The sequence below is a fragment of the Oncorhynchus masou genome, chromosome 6 (genome assembly GCF_036934945.1).
Source record: "Oncorhynchus masou masou isolate Uvic2021 chromosome 6, UVic_Omas_1.1, whole genome shotgun sequence".
Taxonomy (NCBI): domain Eukaryota; kingdom Metazoa; phylum Chordata; class Actinopteri; order Salmoniformes; family Salmonidae; genus Oncorhynchus; species Oncorhynchus masou.
Genome location: NC_088217.1, coordinates 192,039 through 215,226, shown reverse-complemented (window position 1 = coordinate 215,226; position 23,188 = coordinate 192,039). Strand labels below are relative to the sequence as shown.

At 45.4% G+C, this 23,188-nt stretch overlaps 1 protein-coding gene across 3 annotated transcripts in view; it reads right to left on the bottom strand.

Annotated features, from left to right (window-relative positions):
- The window catches only part of tsen2 (TSEN2 tRNA splicing endonuclease subunit), a 41,664-nt gene that overhangs the window by 3,641 nt on the left and 14,835 nt on the right, over positions 1–23,188 (bottom strand). For all 3 annotated transcript variants that reach the window (XM_064967357.1, XM_064967356.1, XM_064967358.1), the window contains exons 6-9: positions 17,957–18,007; positions 17,707–17,845; positions 6,448–6,484; positions 6,236–6,347 (exon numbers count right to left, since the gene is read on the bottom strand). In XM_064967357.1, coding sequence (XP_064823429.1) covers positions 6,236–6,347; positions 6,448–6,484; positions 17,707–17,845; positions 17,957–18,007 — 339 coding nt within the window. The remainder of the gene's footprint in view (positions 1–6,235; positions 6,348–6,447; positions 6,485–17,706; positions 17,846–17,956; positions 18,008–23,188) is intronic.

The following is a 23,188-nucleotide window of genomic DNA, read 5'->3' as shown; positions in this document are numbered from 1 at the left end:
GTCTGTGGTCCCCACCTGCAGAACCACTCCTTTATTGGGGGTGTCTTGCTAAATGCCTATAATTTCCACCTGTTGTCTATTCCATTTGCACAACAGCATGTGAAATTTATTGTCAATCAGTGTTGCTTCTTAAGTGGACAGTTTGATTTCACAGAAGTGTGATTGACTTGGAGTTACATTGTGTTGTTTAAGTGTTCCCTTTATTTTTTTGAGCAGTGTATATTTCAAAATTGGAGGTGAACATACCGGTAATAGATCAGTTTTTGTATTAATTGTGAGGCACAGCTGAGTGAGCATACATGTAAATAATTTGCTTTTTATTTTACTGGGCTGATGGTACCTGCATCTCCGTCAGAGGAGGTAGAGAGCAGCAGATAAGTGTCCGCCTCTCAACATTTCCTCCACAGACAAAAAAAGGAATGGCGAAACAAGTCGCACCGCATTACTTCTGCCACATGCAGAAATTCAAACAAATGTTGTTACTCTTCTGAACAGAGAAAGTGAAATATTCCTTGATACTGAATCCTACTACACCGGGTCTGACGCTCGTCGGATGTGGCAGGGCTTGCAAACTATTATGGACTACAAAAGGTAGGCCCAGCCGCGAGCTGCCCAGTGACACGAGCAGATGTGTTGCTACCTAGAGAGGTGTTTAGTCCCAGGAGCCTTAGCTTAGTGATGAGTATTGAGGGTACTATGGTGTTGAACGCTGAGCTGTAGTCAATGAATAGCATTCTCACCTAAGTGTTCCTTTTGTCCAGGTGGGAAAGGGCATTGTGGAGTGCAATAGAGATTGCATCATCTGTGGATCTGTTTGGGTGGTAGTGGGGTGGGTCTAGGATTTCTGGGATAATGGTGATGATGTGAGCCATTACCAATCTTTCAAAGCCCTTCATGGCTACGGACGCGAGTGCTACGGGTCTGTAGTCATTTAGGCAGGTTTCCTTTGTGTTTTTGGGCACAGGGACTATGGTGGTCTGCATGAAACATGTGGGTATTACAGACTCATTCAGGGACATGTTGAAAATGTCAGTGAAGACACCTGTCAGTTGGTCAGCATATGCCTGGAGCACACGTCCTGGTAATCCGTCTGGCCCCGCAGCCTTGTGTATGTGTCGGCTATGGAAAGCGTGATCACAGTCGTCCAGAACAGCTGATGCTCTCATGCATGCCTCAGTTATGCTTGCCTCGTAGTGAGCATAGAAGTGAGCATAGAAGTTATTTAGCTCGTCTGGTAGGCTCGTGTCACTGGGCATCTCGCGGCTGTGCTTCCCTTTCCCTTTGTGCTTCCCTTAGTCTAGTCTATAGTTTGCAAGCCCTGCCACATAAGACTAGTGTCGGAGCCGGTGTAGTATGATTCAATCTTAGCCCTGTATTGACTCTTTGCCTGTTTGATGGTTCGTCAGAGAGCATAGCAGGATTACTTGTAAGCTTCCGGGTTAGAGTCCCGCACCTTGAAAGCGGCAGCTCTACCCTTTAGCTCAGTGCGAATGTTGCCTGTAATCCATGGCGTCTGGTTGGGGTATGTACGTACAGTCACTGTGGGGACGACGTCCTCGATGCACTTATTGATAAAGCCAGTGACTGATGTGGTGTATTCCTCAATGTCATCGGAAGAATCCCAGAACATGTTCCAGTCTGTGATAGCAAAACAGTCCTGTAGTTTAGCATCTGCTTCATCTGACCACTTTTTTTTATAGATCTGCATGTCTGGCAGACATATCAGTGTGGATGACGGATCACCACCTCAAGCTGAACCTCGGCAAGACGGAGCTGCTCTTCCTCCCGGGGAAGGACTGCCCGTTCCATGATCTCGCCATCACGGTTGACAACTCCATTGTGTCCTCCTCCCAGAGCGCTAAGAACCTTGGCGTGATCCTGGACAACACCCTGTCGTTCTCAACCAACATCATGGCGGTGGCCCGTTCCTGTAGGTTCATGCTCTACAACATCCGCAGAGTACGACCCTGCCTCACACAGGAAGCGGCGCAGGTCCTAATCCAGGCACTTGTCATCTCCCGTCTGGATTACTGCAACTCGCTGTTGGCTGGGCTCCCTGCCTGTGCCATTAAACCCCTACAACTCATCCAGAACGCCGCAGCCCGTCTGGTGTTCAACCTTCCCAAGTTCTCTCACGTCACCCCGCTCCTCCGCTCTCTCCACTGGCTTCCAGTTGAAGCTCGCATCCGCTACAAGACCATGGTGCTTGCCTACGGAGCTGTGAGGGGAACGGCACCGCAGTACCTCCAGGCTCTGATCAGGCCCTACACCCAAGCAAGGGCACTGCGTTCATCCACCTCTGGCCTGCTCGCCTCCCTACCATTGAGGAAGTACAGTTCCCGCTCAGCCCAGTCAAAACTGTTCGCTGCTCTGGCCCCCCAATGGTGGAACAAACTCCCTCACGACGCCAGGACAGCGGAGTCAATCACCACCTTCCGGAGACACCTGAAACCCCACCTCTTCAAGGAATACCTAGGATAAGATAAGTAATCCTTCTCACCACCCCCCCTTAATGATTTAGATGCACTATTGTAAAGTGGCTGTTCCACTGGATGTCAGAAGGTGAATTCACCAATTTGTAAGTCGCTCTGGATAAGAGCGTCTGCTAAATGACTTAAATGTAATGTAAATGTAGATCGAGTCACTGGTGCTTCCTGCTTTAATTTTTGCTTGTAAGCAGGAATCAGGAGGATAGAGTTGTGGTTGGGGTTTACCAAATAGAGGGCGAGGGAGAGCTTTGTATGCGTCTCTGTGTGTGGAGTTCAGCTGATCTAGAATGTTTTTCCCTCTGGTTGCACATTTAACATGTTGATAGAAATTTGGTAGAACTGATTTAAATTTCCCTGCATTAAAGTCTCCGGCCACTAGGAGCGCCGCCTCTGGGTGAGTGGTTTCCTGTTTGCTTATTTCCTTATACAGCTGACTGAGTGGGGTCTTAGTGCCAGCATCTGTCTGGTGGTAAATAAACAAACATGGAAAGTATAGCTGAAAACTCTCTAGGTAAGTAATGTGGCCTGCAATTTATCACAATGTACTCTACTTCAGGCGAGCAAAATCTAGAGACTTCCTTAGATTTCGTGCACCAGCTGTTGTTTACAAATATGCACAGACCCCCCCCCCCCCCTCGTCTTACCGGAGTGTGCTGTTCTATCTTGCCGGTTTATACTTGTGTACTATTGTTTGTACAGATGAACGTGGTACCTTCAGGCGTTTGGAAATTACTCCAAGGATGAACAAGACTTGTGGAGGTCTACAATGTTTTTTCTGAGGTCTTGGCTGATTTAATTTGAGGCACTGAGTTTGAAGGTAGGCCTTGAAATACATCCACAGTTACACCCCCAATTGACTCAAATGTCGTCAATTAGCCTATCAGAAGCTTCTAAAGCCATGACAGCACAGTCAACTTAGTGTATGTAAACTTCCGACTTCCAACTATACATGTCAATCTCTCATGGCTCAAAGTAGGGGGGGGGGGGGGAGATTGACTTCATAACTACTTGTTTCTGTGAGAATAATTGACATGCTGCATGCACCGAGCTGTCTGTTTAAACGACTAGCACACAGCTCAAACACCCATGCATACCCCACAAGACATGCCACCAGAGGTCTGTTTAAACTACTAACACACAGCTCCAGAACAGACTATGGGACGTGCACAGTACTACATAGAGCCATGACTACATGGAATTGTATTCCACATCAAGTAACTGATGCAAGATTTATAAAACATAAATAAGGATAAGAGATGCACTCTACACACGTACATTGATGTTGTATTGTAGATATGTGATAGTGGCTTGAAGGAACACAATGTGTGGTGAAAAGTGTTATGTAATGTGATATTTAAACTGTATACAACTGCCTTAAATGTTACTGGACCTCAGGAAGAGTAGCTGCTGCCTTGGCAGGAACTAATGGGGATCCATAATAAACCCCAGAAAGAGTAGCTGCTACCTTGGCAGGAACTAATGGGGATCCATAATAAACCCCAGGAAGAGTAGCTGCTGCCTTGGCAGCAACTAATTGGGATCCTTAATAAAAACAAATAGATACAGTGTACAAAACATTAAGAACACCTTAATGCTTAGGGTTAGGGTTCCATGACATTGACTGACCAGGTGAAAGCTATGATCCCTTATTGATGTCACTGAATCCACTGCAATCAGTGTAGATGAAGGAGAGGAGACAGGTTAAAGAAGGATTTTTAAGCCTTGAGACATGGAGTGTGTATGTGTGCCATTCAGAGGGTGAACGAGCAAAACAAAATATTTAAGTGCCTTATAATGGGGTATGGTAGTAGGCGCCAGGTGCACCGGTTTGTGTCAAGAACTGCAACCATGCTGAGTTTTTCACACTGTGGTAATCAAGAATGGCCCAAGTTTCCTGTGGTAATCAAGAATGGCCCATCTCCCAAAGGACATCAAGCCAACTTGACAACTGTGGAAAGCATTGGAGTCAATATGGGCCAGCAACCCTGTGGAACGCTTGACATCTTGTAGAGTCCATGCACCGACGAATTGAGGCTGTTCTGAGGGCAAAAGGGGGGGTGCAACTCAATATTATAAAAGTGTTCTTAATGTTTAGTACACTCAGCATCTTACTATACCACATACACTAACGATACTAAATTCAGCAAAAAAATAAAATGTCCCTTTTTCAGGACCCTGTCTTTCATTATTCGTAAATTCCAAATATCTTCACAGATATTCATTGTAAAGGGTTTAAACACTGTTTCCCCATGCTTGTTCAATGAACCATAAACATTTAATGAACATGCACCTATGGAACGGTTGTTAAGACACTAACAGATTACAGACGGTATGCGAATAAGTTCACAGTTAGGAAAACTTCCACGGACTGAAAAACACCAAAGGATCCCTGCTCATCTGCGTGAACATGCCTTAGGCATGCTGCAAGGAGGCAGCGACGGTGGATTTGTGTGTCCATACTGCAGATGTGGCCAGGGAAATAAATTCACAAAGTCACAAAGTGCTGTACAGAAACCCAGCCTAACACCCCAAACAGCAAGCAATGCAGGTGTAGAAGCACGGTGGCTAGGAAAAACTCCCTATAAAGGCCAGAACCTAGGAAGAAACCTAGAGAAGAACCAGGCTATGAGGGGTGGCCAGTCCTCTTCTAGCTGTGTCGGGTGGAGATTATAACAGAACATAGCCAAGATGTTCAAATGTTCATAGATGACGAGCAGGGTCGAATAATAATAATCACATTGGTTTTCGAGGATGCAACAGGTCAGCACCTCAGGAGCTAACATCCTACACACTCCATATACTCTATATACCATAATATATACACACAGCATATAATAACTACTGCATAGACTATATACTACACATTACATATACAGTGCCTTGCGAAAGTATTCGGCCCCCTTGAACTTTGCGACCTTTTGCCACATTTCAGGCTTCAAACATAAAGATATAAAACTGTATTTTTTTGTGAAGAATCAACAACAAGTGGGACACAATCATGAAGTGGAACGACATTTATTGCATATTTCAAACTTTTTTAACAAATCAAAAACTGAAAAATTGGGCGTGCAAAATTATTCAGCCCCCTTAAGTTAATACTTTGTAGTGCCAACTTTTGCTGCGATTACAGCTATAAGTCGCTTGGGGTATGTCTCTATCAGTTTTGCACATAGAGACTGAAATTTTTTCCCATTCCTCCTTGCAAAACAGCTCGAGCTCAGTGAGGTTGGATGGAGAGCATTGGTGAAGTTAGCATTTGTGAGAGCATGTGGCAAAAGATCGCAAAGTTCAAGGGGGCCGAATACTTTTGCAAGGCACTGTACATACCATATACACTACATATACTAACTACTACATAGACTACATACTCCATATACTTACCATAATATACGTATACTACACACTGCATATACTAACTATAATACAACTCAATATTGGAAAGGTTTTCTTAATGTTTTGTCCACTTGGTGTATTTCTACATCTTATTTATATGCACAACAATGTCATCGGTATCTGTGAAATGGGTAGCACAGTATCAACTCCTGGAATACAATACGGTTGATTTATAGTTACTTAGTTATGAGAATGTATATGTTATTGTGGAGAACATATTTTTGTATTAAGGGAAGATACCGCCATGAATATGCCCCAAGGCTAGGTAGGGGTGTATACAAATAATCAAATTAGAAATAACATTGTAATTCTATGGTGGACTGGACCCAGGTAGTAAGGTGAAGGTGTGTTACCTTGGAAACGTTGCCGGTAATCCTGCTGAGAGCAGCCAGAGACCTCCAGCTGAACGGACGGAGAGCCCCTCCCCTACCCGGCTGGTCTACCTTTTCCACCACCACAGAGTAACTGTGAGGGAGTGGGATGGAGATACATATTTCACATAAACACTGTTTAAACAATTAGTGGATCTCAATGGAAATGTTAACGTACTGTAATTTATACAAACCTTGCATGGTAGAAAGGTGGTCCTTTTCGGTAAAGCACTGCATGGAAGAGAAAATACAGTACAAGGCAATAAGACTAAGAATTATAAGACTAAGAATTATCATAGCATCAAGAATCAACACATCTGAGTGTCTAGTGTTTTATGGTTGGAGGATCACAGTCAACCCATTAAACTAACAGGGAAACAAGGTCTTTACTGCAAACATTCTCAGTCAACCCATTAAACAGGGAAACAAGGTCTTTACTGCAAACATTCTCAGTCAACCCATTAAACTAACAGGGAAACAAGGTCTTTACTGCAAACATTCTCAGTCAACCCATTAAACAGGGAAACAAGGTCTTTACTGCAAACATTCTCAGTCAACCCATTAAACTAACAGGGAAACAAGGTCTTTACTGCAAACATTCTCAGTCAACCCATTAAACTAACAGGGAAACAAGGTCTTTACTGCAAACATTCTCAGTCAACCCATTAAACTAACAGGGAAACAAGGTCTTTACTGCAAACATTCTCAGTCAACCCATTAAACTAACAGGGAAACAAGGTCTTTACTGCAAACATTCTCAGTCAACCCATTAAACTAACAGGGAAACACGGTCTTTACTGCAAACATTCTCAGTCAACCCATTAAACAGGGAAACAAGGTCTTTACTGCAAACATTCTCAGTCAACCCATTAAACTAACAGGGAAACAAGGTCTTTACTGCAAACATTCTCAGTCAACCCATTAAACTAACAGGGAAACAAGGTCTTTACTGCAAACATTCTCAGTCAACCCATTAAACAGGGAAACAAGGTCTTTACTGCAAACATTCTCAGTCAACCCATTAAACTAACAGGGAAACAAGGTCTTTACTGCAAACATTCTCAGTCAACCCATTAAACAGGGAAACAAGGTCTTTACTGCAAACATTCTCAGTCAACCCATTAAACTAACAGGGAAACAAGGTCTTTACTGCAAACATTCTCAGTCAACCCATTAAACTAACAGGGAAACAAGGTCTTTACTGCAAACATTCTCAGTCAACCCATTAAACAGGGAAACTGTACCGCATTCACAGTCATCCCATAAAAAAAGAGAGATCATGATGAGCCACTTAATTTTTCAGCATGTTTTTACAAAAAGATAGATTTAGAGTTGGATAAACTTGGATAAAATCGAATTTTATTTGTCACATACACATGTTGAGCAGATGTTATTTCGGGTGTAGCGAAATGCATGTAGGACATATACAGGATTCTTATTGCCAAGGACTATACAGCAAATGCTCTGGCAAACCAACAACCAGCAAAAGAAACAGAAACCTGAAAATACCATCCAACCTGGAACTGAGTGAGTAATGTTTAGTCTGAAGCTACTTTTAAAGCCAAGAAGAAAAATACACACAATGATCTATTTTAAGGACTGGATACCAAATTAAGGCTACCAAGCTTACTAGGACAGAACAGATCCAGATACAACTTCAATTAGCACGGTGGTGTGAAGTGAGGTGTCAAAGTCCTTGAGCCCAACAATTGCAGGAGAGTTGCAGGAAGCTCCATGGCTTCCCCCTGTGCAGAGGTCATCACAATATAGTACCCCTTGGATGAGGCACAGACACACTTTTTTAAATATATATATATTTTTTTTTAGAGCTGGCCACCTAGCCAAACTGAACAATCAGGGGAGAAGGGCCTTGGTCAGGGAGGTGGCCAATAACCCGATGGTCACTGACAGAGCTGCAGAGTTTCTCTGTGGAGATGGGAGAACCTTTCATAAGGACAACCATCTCTGCAGCACTCCACCAATCAGGACTTTATGGTAGTGGAGAGTCAGAAGCCACTCCTCAGTAAAAGGCACGACAGCCTGCTTGGAGTCAAAAGGCACCTAAAGGACTCTCAGACCTTGAGAAACAAGATTCTCTGGTCTGAAGAAACCAAGATTGAACTCTTTGGCCTGAATGCCAAGTGTCACGTCTAGAGGAAAGCTGGCACCATCCCTACGGTGAAGCATGGTGGTGGCAGCATCATGCTGTGGTGATGTATTCAGTGGCAGGGAATGGGAGAATAATCAGGATCAAGGGAAAGATGAACGGAGCAAATTACAGAGAGATCCTTGATGAAAACCTGCTCCAGAGTGCTCAGGACCTCAGGCTGGGGCAAAGATGGTAACATTGTTTCATGGAAACATGGCTCACTTGGGATACGTTATCAGAGTCGGTACAGCCACCTGGTTTCTTCACGCATCGCACCGACAGAAACAAACATCTCCCTGGAAATAAGAATGGCGGGGGTGTATGCCTTATGATTAACGAGTCGTGGTGTGATCATAACAACATACAGGAACTCAAGTCCTTTTGTTCACCTGACCTAGAATTCTTTACAATCAAATGCAGACCGCATTTCTACCAAGAGAATTCTCTTCGATTATAATCATATTAGTGTACATCCTCCCCCAAGCAGACACCTCGATGGCCCCGAAAGAACTTCATTGGACTCTATGTAAACTGGAAACCACATCCTGAGGCTGCATTTATTATAGCTGGGGATTTTAACAAGACTAATCTGAAAACAAGGCTCCCTAAATTTTATTAGCATATCGAATGTGCGACCCGGGCTGGAAAAATTCTGGATCATTGCTACTCTAACTTCCCCGACGCATACAAAGCCCTCCCTCGCCCTCCTTTCGGCAAATCTGACCACGACTCCATTTTGTTGCTCCCAGCCTATAGACAGACATTGATGTATTCCCTGACTCGGTGAGAGTTTATTAGCAAATGCATCAGTGTACACACGGCGACAATTAAAACCTTCCCCAACTAGCATGACTGTATGAGATAATGGCAGGTGGAAGACAGGGTAGTGCGGCAGGTGACGCTTCTCATTCAAATGCTGTTATTTTATCTAAAACATCAGGTGTACGCCGACCCCAGCTAAGTAACTAGTGCAAAGAGTTAAAGCGCAATTATGTGTTTTATCTCCAGTACTTTGTCATGATTGTCAGTTCTCAGTTGTGTCCTTGCTGGGATGACATAAATCTACTGCAGGAGAATATCAACACCAAACACATTGGTTCACCGTTCCATGGGAGCGGACAGTACACAGCATACCATAATGTTCTGAATAATGGCCAAGTCTACCTCGCTCCCTATTCCACTGAACCACTTAAGTGTAACAAACGCAAGTCCAACATTTATCGGAAACTGTTAAACTACCTGTTCACTGCTCCCCGGGAAGTGCAACTCAATCCTGGGCCTAACATCACTGAGCCAGCCTCAACCCTGGGCCTATCATCACCGAGCCAGCCTCAACCCTGGGCCTAGCCAGCCTCAACCCTGGGCCTATCATCACCGAGCCAGCCTCAACCCTGGGCCTATCATCCAGCCTCAACCCTGGGCCTATCATCACCGAGCCAGCCTCAACCCTAGGCCTAACATCACCGAGCCAGCCTCAACCCTGGGCCTATCATCACCGAGCCAGCCTCAACCCTGGGCCTATCATCACCGAGCCAGCCTCAACCCTGGGCCTATCATCACCGAGCCAGCCTCAACCCTGGGCCTATCATCACCGAGCCAGCCTCAACCCTGGGCCTAACATCACAGAGCCAGCCTCAACCCTGGGCCTATCATCACCGAGCCAGCCTCAGGGCCTAACATCACCCCAGCCTCAACCCTGGGCCTATCATCACCGAGCCAGCCTCAACCCCTGGGCCTCAACCCTGGGCCTATCATCCGAGCCAGCCTCAACCCTGGGCCTATCATCACCGAGCCAGCCTCAACCCTGGGCCTAACATCACTGAGCCAGCCTCAACCCTGGGCCTATCATCACCGAGCCAGCCTCAACCCTGGGCCTAACATCACCGAGCCAGCCTCAACCCTGGGCCTATCATCACCGAGCCAGCCTCAACCCTGGGCCTATCATCACCGAGCCAGCCTCAACCCTGGGCCTATCATCACCGAGCCAGCCAGCCTGGGCCTATCAACCCTGGGCCTATCATCACCGAGCCAGCCTCAACCCTGGGCCTAACATCAGCCAGCCTCAACCCTGGGCCTAGCCAGCCTCAACCCTGGGCCTAACATCACCGAGCCAGCCTCAACCCTGGGCCTATCATCACCGAGCCAGCCTCAACCCTGGGCCTAACATCACCGAGCCAGCCTCAACCCTGGGCCTATCATCACCGAGCCAGCCTCAACCCTGGGCCTATCATCACCGAGCCAGCCTCAACCCTGGGCCTATCATCACCGAGCCAGCCTCAACCCTGGGCCTATCATCACCGAGCCAGCCTCAACCCTGGGCCTATCACCACCGAGCCAGCCTCAACCCTGGGCCTATCACCACCACCGAGCCAGCCTCAACCCTGGGCCTATCATCACCACCCTGGGCCTATCACCACCGCCAGCCTCAACCCTGGGCCTATCACCACCGAGCCAGCCTCAACCCTGGGCCTATCACCACCGAGCCAGCCTCAACCCTGGGCCTATCACCACCGAGCCAGCCTCAACCCTGGGCCTATCACCACCGAGCCAGCCTCAACCCTGGGCCTATCATCACCGAGCCAGCCTCAACCCTGGGCCTATCATCACCGAGCCAGCCTCAACCCTGGGCCTATCATCACCGAGCCAGCCTCAACCCTGGGCCTATCATCACCGAGCCAGCCTCAACCCTGGGCCATCACCGAGCCAGCCTCAACCCTGGGCCTATCATCACCGAGCCAGCCTCAACCCTGGGCCTATCATCACCGAGCCAGCCTCAACCGGGCCTATCATCACCGAGCCAGCCTCAACCCTGGGCCTATCATCACCGAGCCAGCCTCAACCCTGGGCCTATCATCACCGAGCCAGCCTCAACCCTGGGCCTATCATCACCGAGCCAGCCTCAACCCTGGGCCTATCATCACCGAGCCAGCCTGGGCATCATCCCGAGCCAGCCTGGGCCTATCATCACCGAGCCAGCCTCAACCCTGGGCCTATCATCACCGAGCCAGCCTCAACCCTGGGCCTATCATCACCGAGCCAGCCTCAACCCTGGGCCTATCATCACCGAGCCAGCCTCAACCCTGGGCCTATCATCACCGAGCCAGCCTCAACCCTGGGCCTATCATCACCGAGCCAGCCTCAACCCTGGGCCTATCATCACCGAGCCAGCCTCAACCCTGGGCCTATCATCACCGAGCCAGCCTCAACCCTGGGCCTATCATCACCGAGCCAGCCTCAACCCTGGGCCTATCATCACCGAGCCAGCCTCAACCCTGGGCCTATCATCACCGAGCCAGCCTCAACCCTGGGCCTATCATCACCGAGCCAGCCTCAACCCTGGGCCTATCATCACCGAGCCAGCCTCAACCCTGGGCCTATCATCACCGAGCCAGCCTCAACCCTGGGCCTATCATCACCGAGCCAGCCTCAACCCTGGGCCTATCATCACCGAGCCAGCCTCAACCCTGGGCCTATCATCACCGAGCCAGCCTCAACCCTGGGCCTATCATCACCGAGCCAGCCTCAACCCTGGGCCTATCATCACCGAGCCAGCCTCAACCCTGGGCCTATCATCACCGAGCCAGCCTCAACCCTGGGCCTATCATCACCGAGCCAGCCTCAACCCTGGGCCTATCATCACCGAGCCAGCCTCAACCCTGGGCCTATCATCACCGAGCCAGCCTCAACCCCTATCATCACCGGCCTCAACCCTGGGCATCATCACCGAGCCAGCCTCAACCCTGGGCCTATCATCACCGAGCCAGCCTCAACCCTGGGCCTATCATCACCGAGCCAGCCTCAACCCTGGGCCTATCATCACCGAGCCAGCCTCAACCCTGGGCCTATCATCACCGAGCCAGCCTCAACCCTGGGCCTATCATCACCGAGCCAGCCTCAACCCTGGGCCTATCATCACCGAGCCAGCCTCAACCCTGGGCCTATCATCACCGAGCCAGCCCTGGGCCTCAACCCTGGGCCTATCATCACCGAGCCAGCCTCAACCCTGGGCCTATCATCACCGAGCCAGCCTCAACCCTGGGCCTCAACCCTGGGCCTCTATCACCGAGCCAGCCTCATCACCGAGCCAGCATCAACCCTGGGCCTATCATCACCGAGCCAGCCTCAACCCTGGGCCTATCATCACCGAGCCAGCCTCAACCCTGGGCCTATCATCACCGAGCCAGCCTCAACCCTGGGCCTATCATCACCGAGCCAGCCTCAACCCTGGGCCTATCATCACCGAGCCAGCCTCAACCCTGGGCCTAACATCACCGAGCCAGCCTCAACCCTGGGCCTATCATCACCGAGCCAGCCTCAACCCTGGGCCTATCATCACCGAGCCAGCCTCAACCCTGGGCCTATCATCACCGAGCCAGCCTCAACCCTGGGCCTATCATCACCGAGCCAGCGATACTCACCGGAGTGGAAAGCTGTTGTAATTAGTTCCCCGCATCCAGTGTACTTATCTCCCTCACTAGCTTTAAGCACCAACTGTCAGAGCAGCTCAGATTACTGCACCTGTACATAGCCCACCTATATTTTAGCCCAAACAACTACCTCTTTCCCTACTGTATTTTATTTATTTATTTTGCTCCTTTGCACCCCATTATTTTTATTTCTACTTTGCACATTCTTCCATTGCAAATCTACCATTCCAGTGTTTTACTTGCTATATTGTATTTACTTTGCCACCATGGCCTTTTTTTGCCTTTACCTCCCTTATCTCACCTCATTTGCTCACATCGTATATAGACTTGTTTATACTGTATTATTGACTGTATGTTTGTTTTACTCCATGTGTAACTCTGTGTCGAACTGCTTTGCTTTATCTTGGCCAGGTCGCAATTGTAAATGAGAACTTGTTCTCAACTTGCCTACCTGGTTAAATAAAGGTGAAATAAATAAATAAAAAGTAGGTGGGAGGGATTGTTAATTGCGCTACCAAACTGCCCCTAATCAAAACGAAACAAAAACAGCCTAAACCCAGCCGTCAGAAAACACAGAAAATTCAACATCTACTCAGACTCCAACCTTGACTTCCTCTGCCTCTCAGAGACACGGCTCCATAAAACCTCTCCATATGCTGCTGTGATTGGCTACAATGTCTTCAGGAGAGACAGGATTGAAGGAAGAGGAGGGGGTGTGATGATTTACATTAAAGAACATATCCGATGTAAACAAATTGAGTGGTCATGTGATAATGAACTAGAATGTATTGGTCTGAATGTTACTCTGTCTCCCCAAATGTATTGTATCCTTAGTGGAATGTATAGGCCACCTTCCACCAAAAGTGTGTTTTTTGATCAGTTTAATAACATGCTTAGGGAATGTGATTTTGGGAAAGAGGTCATCTTAATGCGAGATTTCAACATTAATTATGAAGACAAGTCTTGTAGGAAAACCCTCAAACGGATCACTAATACCTTTGACCTTACACAGCTAGTTAAAGGGCCAACCAGGGTGAATTGTCGCTCTAAAACGCAGATTGATTTAGTGTTCAGTAATAAATCAGAGAGAGTGATGAAATCATTCAATATGGTTACTAGGCTATCTGATCATAATCTGACACTTATAAGCTGTCTAAGAGCAGGTTTAACCTCTCTACTGTTAGAAAGCCGGATCAACTAAGAATACCTAAAATTAAGCCATTTTGAAAACGCAATTAAGGGAATTAACTGGAATGATCTCTTGTCCTATACAGACGTGGAAGCTGATAGTCAGGTTTTTCTATCCACAATCCAGACTACAATAAATGGTTTCCTAAAGAAAATCAAATCCAAACCTGGCCAAAAGAGCACTCTTCCTTGGCGAAATGGAGAAATCTGGAAATTGTTGAAAGAACGAGATTATGCTCTAAAAATAGCACTAAGATCCAAATTAGAGAATGACAGACGTAGGTTTACCATGTTGAGAAATAAGGTGATGAAAGAAATCAGACAGGCCAAGGCAAACTTTTTTATTAACATAATTTGTGAAGCAAAGGGAAATTCTAAAATGATCTGGGAGAATCTGAAAACGTTAACAGGGAAAGACCATAGTAACACTGCAAAAAGACTAGAAATCATGGTGAATAACATAACACAGAATGCAGTCGAAATAGCAATAGCCTTCAATTCCTACTTTATTGACTGTCAGTGTACTGACACAGAAACCCTCCACTGGTTTATTGGGCTCAGACTCCACCTTTCTTAAAAAGTACAGAGTGTCACTCATTGGCCCCATTACTAAGGTCACCAACACATCTATTGGTCTCGGGGTGTTTCCAAGGGTATGGAAAACGGCCATAATAACGGCCATCTGTAAATCTGTCGACCCTGCTGACGTGAGTAACTACAGGCCCATTAGTATACTACCTGTGGTGTCAAAGGTTGTTGAAAAGTGTGCAGCAGAACAACTGATTGCCCACCTCAACAACAGCCCCTTCACATTACAACAGCCCCTTCACATTACACTCCATGCAGTTTGGCTTCAGAGCGAAACACTCCACAGAAATGGCCAACTGCTTTCTTCTGGAAAATGTGAAGTCCAAGATGGACAAAGGGGGCTTTGTTGGGGCTGTGTTTCTGGACCTAAGGAAGGCTTTTGATAATGTTAACTATGAGATTCTCATCACAGAATTGTCCAAGTTGAACTTTCTCCCGATGCCTTGAGATGGATGAAATCATACCTTGAAGGCATGTGTCAGAGTGAGCAATGAGCTGTCGCCCACTCTTAGCTATGATGTGGGCGTGCCCCAAGGGTCAATACTGGGGCCCCTCCTGTTCAGCCTGTACATTAATGATCTGCCTTCTGTCTGTACTGGGTCTGAAGTTCAAATGTATGCAGATGATACAGTGATATATGTGCATGCAGAGAACAAGCTGCACAAGAACTCACTACTGTAATGGTCCAGGTTACAAAGTGGCTCAGTGACTCGTGTTGGCATCTCAATGTGAAAAAAACTGTTTGCATGTTCTTCACAAAGAGGGCAACAGATGCTACTGAGCCAGATGTCTATGTGTCATGGGAGAAGCTCCAAGTGGTTTCTGATTTTAAGTACCTTGGCATCATACTTGATTCCAACCTCTCTTTTAAAAAGCACGTGAAAAATTAAAATAACCAAATTCAACCTAGCTAATTTCCGATTTATACGAAATTGTTTGACTACAGAGGTAGCAAACTGTACTTCAAATCTATGATACTCCCCCACTTAACATACTGCTTGACCAGTTGGGCCCAAGCTTGCTGTACAACATTAAAACCTGTTCAGTCTGTCTACAAACAGGCTCTCAAAGTGTTTGATAAAAAGCCCAATAGCCATCATCACTGTTACATCCTCAGAAAGCATGAGCTCCTGAGTTGGGAAAATCTTGTGCAATACACTGACGCATGTCTTGTAGTCAAGATCCTAAATGGTCTGGCTCCCCCTCCACTCAGTACTTTTGTTAAACAGAAAACCCAAACATATGGCAGCAAATCCACAAGGCCTGGCATGAGAGGTGACTGTATAGTTCCCTTAAGGAAAAGCACCTTTTGTAAATCTGTTCTCTGTGAGAGCATCCCATGTCTGGAATACACTGCCATCAGACACACATAACTGCACCACATGTCACACCTTCACTAAATGTATCAAGACATGGCTTAAAGGTCAGATTTGTGAACATAATCCCTAGCTGTGTGTTGCCGCTTTCCATGTTGTCTGTAGCTTGTGAGGTGTGGAAACACTTTGTTGCTTTTATGAATTTTGTCTTGCTGCTTTTTGTTCTATGTTGCTCTGTCTGTATGTTCCATCTTGTTTGTCCTATTTTGCTCTGTCTGTATGCTACGTTTTGCTTGTCCTATGTTGCTCCGGGTGTGCTCAATGCTCAATGATTGTCTATATTGTAATTGTTTTTAATAACCTGCCCAGGGACTACGGTTGAAAATTAGCCGGCTGGCTAAAACCGTCACTTTTACTGAAACGTTGATTTAATGTGCACTGTCCCTGTAAAAATAAAATAAACTCAAACTTTGAGGACAATACAGTGCCCCAGACACGGCTTGCTACCAACACCTGCAGAGACTAGTCAAGGATCATATCACCTCCACCCTACCTGACACCCTAGACCCACTCTAATTTGCTTACTGCCCCAATAGGTCCACAGAAGACGCAGTCGCAATCACACTGCCCTAACCCATCTGAACAAGAGGAATACCTATGTAAGAATGCTGTTCATCGACTTCAGCTCAGCTTTGCATTCTGCAAAAGGTACAGGGATTGGACTGCAGGGGACTGGGGTAAAGTAATTTTCTCTAATGAATCCCCTTTCCGATCGTTTGGGGCGTCGGAAAAAAGCTTGTCCGGAGAAGACAAGGTGTGCGCTACCATCAGTCCTGTGTCATGCCAACAGTAAAGCATCCTGAGGGAGTGGGCTCACTTACAATTTTGGTACCAAAGAATGGTACCAACACATCCTCCGAGAGCAACTTCTCCCAACCATCCAGGAACAGTTTGGTGATGAACAATGCCTTTTCCAGCATGATGGAGCACCTTGCCATAATGCCAAAGTGATAACTAAGTGGCTCGGGGAACAAAACATTGATATTTTAGGTCCATGGCCAGGAAACTCCCCAGACCTTAATCCCATTGAGAACTAGTAGTCAATCCTCAAGAGGCGGGTGGACAAACAAAAACCCTCAAATTCTGACAAACTCCAAGCATTGATTCTGCAAGAATTGGCTGCCATCCGTCAGGATGTGGCCCAGAAGTTAATTGACAGCATGCCAGGGCAGATAGCAGAGGTCTTGAAAAAGAAGGGTCAACACTGCAAATATTGACTCTTTACATCAACTTCACGTAATTGTCAATAAAAGCCTTTGACTCGTATGAAATGCTTGTAATTATACTTCAGTATTCCATAGTAACATCTGACAAAAATATCTAAAGATACTGAGGCAGCAGACTTTGTGAAAATTTGAATGTGTCATTCTCGAAACTTTTGGTCACGACTGTACATAGACTTGAAATCATTGGCCACTTAAAATGGAACACCAGTCCCTTTAATAATGTTGACATATCATGCATTACTCATCTCTATTGTATATGTCGAAAAATTTGCCGTTTCCAGCTACAACAGTCATTTACAAGATTAACAATGTCTACACTGTATTTCTCATCAATTTGATGGACAAAACATTTGCTTTTCTTTCCAAAACAAGGACATTTCTAAGTGACCCCAAACTTTTGAATGGTATTGTGAATAATACACACACACACACACACACACACATAAATGAATTGGCAAGGGCACTAGAACAGTCTACAATTAATGAATTATTAACTCACTGAGGTCAGTCCCGTACTTCACCCCAGGCTTGGGCACCCACCCCCTGCTGCGGAAGTAATGGTAGGCCATGTATGACGTCTCAAAGTGGGGCTGAACCGACCGGAACATCTCCCACAGCTGGAGCACCGACAATGGCTCCTGAAGAGTAAGTCAGAATAAGCAAAAGACCCGCACTAAACAAACATGCACCATAACAGCAAAGGCTTTAGTTAATAAGACATATATGTTTATAAGACTGTAGCTTCTTACCTCATTGTAGTAAACTGAAAGGCATCCTAATGCATAGACCAAGAAGAAAGCCTGAAAGAAGAAAATAATGTTCAAAAGATCAGAAAAATACAGGGCAGTCTTAGAGGGATGAGCCTACTCCTAATGTCTAAAATGGTATCTATCCCATAGATCAGTGGTCACCAACCATTCAATCGTGATCGACTGGTCTATCTCCAAGCCTTTCCTAGTAGATTGCCAAACATTTCTGTAAAAAGCCCAATGATAAAGCCTTGCATTCCTATTTTGTTTAGCTCTGTCTGGTAGCGGTAGGTGCACTTGATTCAGCTGGCCTGCGCACAGGGTAGTCAAAGTGTTCCAATTTTGAACCATTTCATGTGTCTGAAGGTACAAACTGCACCTACCGGGCCTGGAGAGCAAATCAAGTGCACTTATAGGCCTACCGCTAGCCTATCAAATAGCTCAGATCACCTGCAGCTTCCACAATCCCACAGCGAAGTTGATAGTCAACTACAGCTCCTGATGTAATGGAGGTAATTGGTAACTTAAAGATATCAGCAACAGGTCATGATGAGATTGGTGACTCTGGTGAAATCAGTGTCTTCCTCGATTACTGAGCCTCTAACCTACAATGCATTGGAAAGTATTCAGACCCCTTCCTTTTCTCCATATTTTATTATGTTGCAGCCTTATCCTAAAATGGATTAAATATATATTTTTTTCCTGTCATTAATCTACACACAATACCCCATAATGACAAAGCAAAAACAGGTTTTTAGAAATGTTTGCAAATGTATTAACAAAAAAAACATAAATATCTTATTAATATAAGTATATGGACCCTTTACTATGAGCCTCGAAATTCCGCTCAGGTGCATCCTGTTTCCATGGACCATCCTTGAGATGTTTCTACAACTTGGAGTCCACCTGTGGTAAATTCAACTGATTGGACATGATTTGGAAAGGCACACACACACACACACACCTGTCTATATAAGGTCCCACAGTTGACCGTGCATGTCAGAGAATAACCAAGCCATGAGGTCAAAGGAATTGTCCGTACAGCTCCGAGATAGAATTGTGTCGAGACTGATACAAAATGCATTTGCAAGACTAGTCACCTCCTCTAATTACCTGGCTCCACCTGCATCTTGTTTAAGAAACCCAATATCTTGTCTATTTACAACAATGTATGCCAGTTATGTATTTTCACCTACAGTACCAGTCAAAAGATTGGACACCTACTCATTCAAGGGTTTTTCTTTATTTTGACTATTTTCTACATTGTTGAATAATTGTGAATACATGAAATAACGCATATGGAATCATGTAGAAACCAAAAAAGTGTTAAATCTAAAATTAATTTGAGATTCTTCAAAGTAGCCACCCATGGCCTTGATAACAGCTTTGCCCACTCTTGACATTCTCTCCACCAGCTTCATGAGGTAGTCACCTGGAATGCATTTACAGTGCCTTGCGAAAGTATTCGGCCCCCTTGAACTTTGCGATCTTTTGCCACATTTCAGGCTTCAAACATAAAGATATAAAACTGTATTTTTTTGTGAAGAATCAACAACAAGTGGGACACAATCATGAAGTGGAACGACATTTATTGGATATTTCAAACTTTTTTAACAAATCAAAAACTGAAAAATTGGGCGTGCAAAATTATTCAGCCCCCTTAAGTTAATACTTTGTAGTGCCAACTTTTGCTGCGATTACAGCTATAAGTCGCTTGGGGTATGTCTCTATCAGTTTTACACATAGAGACTGAAATTTTTTCCCATTCCTCCTTGCAAAACAGCTTGAGCTCAGTGATGTTAGATGGAGAGCATTTGTGAACAGCAGTTTTCAGTTCTTTCCACAGATTCTCGATTGGATTCAGGTCTGGACTTTGACTTGGCCATTCTAACACCTGGATATGTTTATTTTTGAAAAATTCCATTGTAGATTTTGCTTTATGTTTTGGATCATTGTCTTGTTGGAAGACAAACCTCCGTCCCAGTCTCAGGTCTTTTGCAGACTCCATCAGGTTTTCTTCCAGAATGGTCCTGTATTTGACTCCATCCATCTTCCCATCAATTTTAACCATCTTCCCTGTCCCTGCTGAAGAAAAGCAGGCCCAAACCATGATGCTGCCACCACCATGTTTGACAGTGGGGATGGTGTGGTCAGGGTGATGAGCTGTGTTGCTTTTTCGCCAAACATAACGTTTTGCATTGTTGCCAAAAAGTTTCATCTGTCCAGAGCACCTTCTTCCACATGTTTGGTGTGTCTCCCAGGTGGCTTGTGGCAAACTTTAAATGACACTTTTTATGGATATCTTTAAGAAATGGCTTTCTTCTTGCCACTCTTCCATAAAGGCCAGATTTGTGCAATACACGACTGATTGTTGTCCTATGGACAGAGTCTCCCACCTCAGCTGTAGATCTCTGCAGTTCATCCAGAGTGATCATGGGCCTCTTGGCTGCATCTCTGATCAGTCTTCTCCTAGCATGAGCTGAAAGTTTAGAGGGACGGCCAGGTCTTGGTAGATTTGCAGTGGTCTGATACTCCTTCCATTTCAATATTATCGCTTGCACAGTGCTCCTTGGGATGTTTAAAGCTTGGGAAATCTTTTTGTATCCAAATCCGGCTTTAAACTTCTTCCAAATCCGGCTTTAAACTTCTTCACAACAGTATCTCGGACCTGCCTGGTGTGTTCCTTGTTCTTCATGATGCTCTCTGCGCTTTTAACGGACCTCTGAGACTATCACAGTGCAGGTGCATTTATACAGAGACTTGATTACACACAGGTGGATTGTATTTATCATCATTAGTCATTTAGGTCAACATTGGATCATTCAGAGATCCTCACTGAACTTCTGGAAAGAGTTTGCTGCACTGAAAGTAAAGGGGCTGAATATTTTGCACGCCCAATTTTTCAGTTTTTAATTTGTTAAAAAAGTTTGAAATATCCAATAAATGTCGTTCCACTTCATGATTGTGTCCCACTTGTTGTTGATTCTTCACAAAAAAAATACAGTTTTATATCTTTATGTTTGAAGCCTGAAATGTGGCAAAAGGTCGCAAAGTTCAAGGGGGCCGAATACTTACGCAAGGCACTGTAAATTAACAGGTGTACCTTGTTAAAAGTTAATCTGTGATGGCCTCCCGAGTGGTGCAGTGGTCTAAGGCACTGCATGGCAATGCTAGCTGTGCCACTACAGATTCTGAGTTCGAGTCCAGGTTCTGTCGCAGCCGGCCGCGTCCGGGAGACACGTGGGGCAGTGCACAATTGGCCCAGTGTCGTCCGTGTTAGGGGAGGGTTTGGCCAGCAGGGATATCCTTGTCCCACAACGCACTAGGAAGACCAATTCAGAATTAGTGTAAGGTGTCAGGAGAGCGATTAAGGCAGGCAGGGTACAGGCCGGTGCTGATGGTGGACGATAACACCCAGCAACAGTCAACAAAGCTATTTGAAAGTTTAATGCTTCAAACCAGCAATTCAAATGGTTTGGGGACAGACTTCGTGGAGACAATCAAGCACTGAAGGTGATCCGTGGTAAAGATTGCCACTGACCCACCTTTGGAAGATCTGCCTTGCCGAAAAAGGTTCTAACCAGAAAGGTTAATATCAGTATTCACAACACTCTTCCTTAACTAAGTCTCAGTAATGACCAACACATCTGTGAACCCACACTTTCAATTGTTCCATTTTAGGTAATAAGCTTCTAGTGTAAATGTGCAGAAAACCCAATTGATTGGACATGATTTGGAAAGGCACACCTGTCTAGGTACAACAAGGTGACAAGGTACAAATCTGTCATTCTGCCCCTGAACAGGCAGTTAACCCACTGTTCCCAGGCCGTCATTGAAAATAAGAATTTGTTCTTAACTGACTTGCCTGGTTAAATAAAGGTAAAAAAAATATATATATAAGTTCCCACAGTTGACAAAGCATATCAGAGCAAAAACCAAGCCATAAGGTCAAAGGAATTGTCCGTAGAGCTCCAAGATGGATTTGCGTCGAGGCACAGATCTGGGTACGGGTACCAAAAAATGTCTGCAGCATTGAAGGTCCCCAAGAACACAGTGGCCTCCATCATTCTTAAATGGAAGAAGTTTTGAACCACCAAGACTCTTCCTTGAGCTGGCTGCCTAGCCAAACTGAGCAACCGGGGGAGAAGGGCCTTGGTCAGGGAGGTGACCAAGAACCCGATGGTCACTCTGACAGAGCTCCAGAGTTCCTCTGTGGAGATGGGAGAATCTTCCAGAAGGACAATCATCTCTGCAGCACTCCACCAATCAGGCCTTTATGGTAAAGTGGCTAGACGGAAGCCACTCCTCAGTAAAAAGGCACACCCGATTGAACATCTCTGGAAAGACCTGAAAATAGCTGTGCAGCAACGCTCCCCATACAATCTTATAGAGCTTGAGAGGATCTGCAGAGAAGAATTGGAGAAACTCCCCAAATACAGGTGTCCAGCTTGTAGCGTCATACCCAAGAAGACTCGATGCTGTAATCGCTGCCAAAGGTGCATCAACAAAGTACTGAGTAAAGGGTAGAGGTCGACCGATTATGATTTTCAAACGCCGATACCGATTATTGGAGGACCAGAAAAAAGCCGATACCGATTAATCGTACGATTCTTTAAATGTATTTATTTGTAATAATGACAATTACAACAATACTGAATGAACAATTATTTTAACGTAATATAATACATCAATAAAATCAATTTAGCCTCAAAAAAATAATGAAACATGTTAAATTTGGTTTAAATCATGCAAAAACAAAGTGTTGGAGAAGAAAGTAAAAGTGCAATATGTGCCATGTAAGAAAGCTAACGTTTAAGTTCCTTGTTCAGAACATGAGAACATATGAAAGCTGGTGGTTCCTTTTAACATGAGTCTTCAATATTCCCAGGTAAGAAGTTTTAGGTTGTAGTTATTATAGAAATTATAGGACTATTTCTCTCTATATGATTTGTATTTCATATACCTTTCACTATTGGATGTTCTTATAGGCACTTTACTATTGCCAGTGTAACAGTAAAGCTTCCGTCCCTCACCTCGCCCCTACCTGGGCTTGAACCAGGAACACATCGACAACAGCCACCCTCGAAGCAGCGTTACCCATCGCTCCACAAAATCCGCGAGGAAGGGGAACAACTACTCCAAGTCTCAGAGCGAGTGACGTTTGAAACGTGCACCTCGCGAACTAGCTAGCCATTTCACATCGGTTACACCAGCCTAATCTTTGGGAGTTGA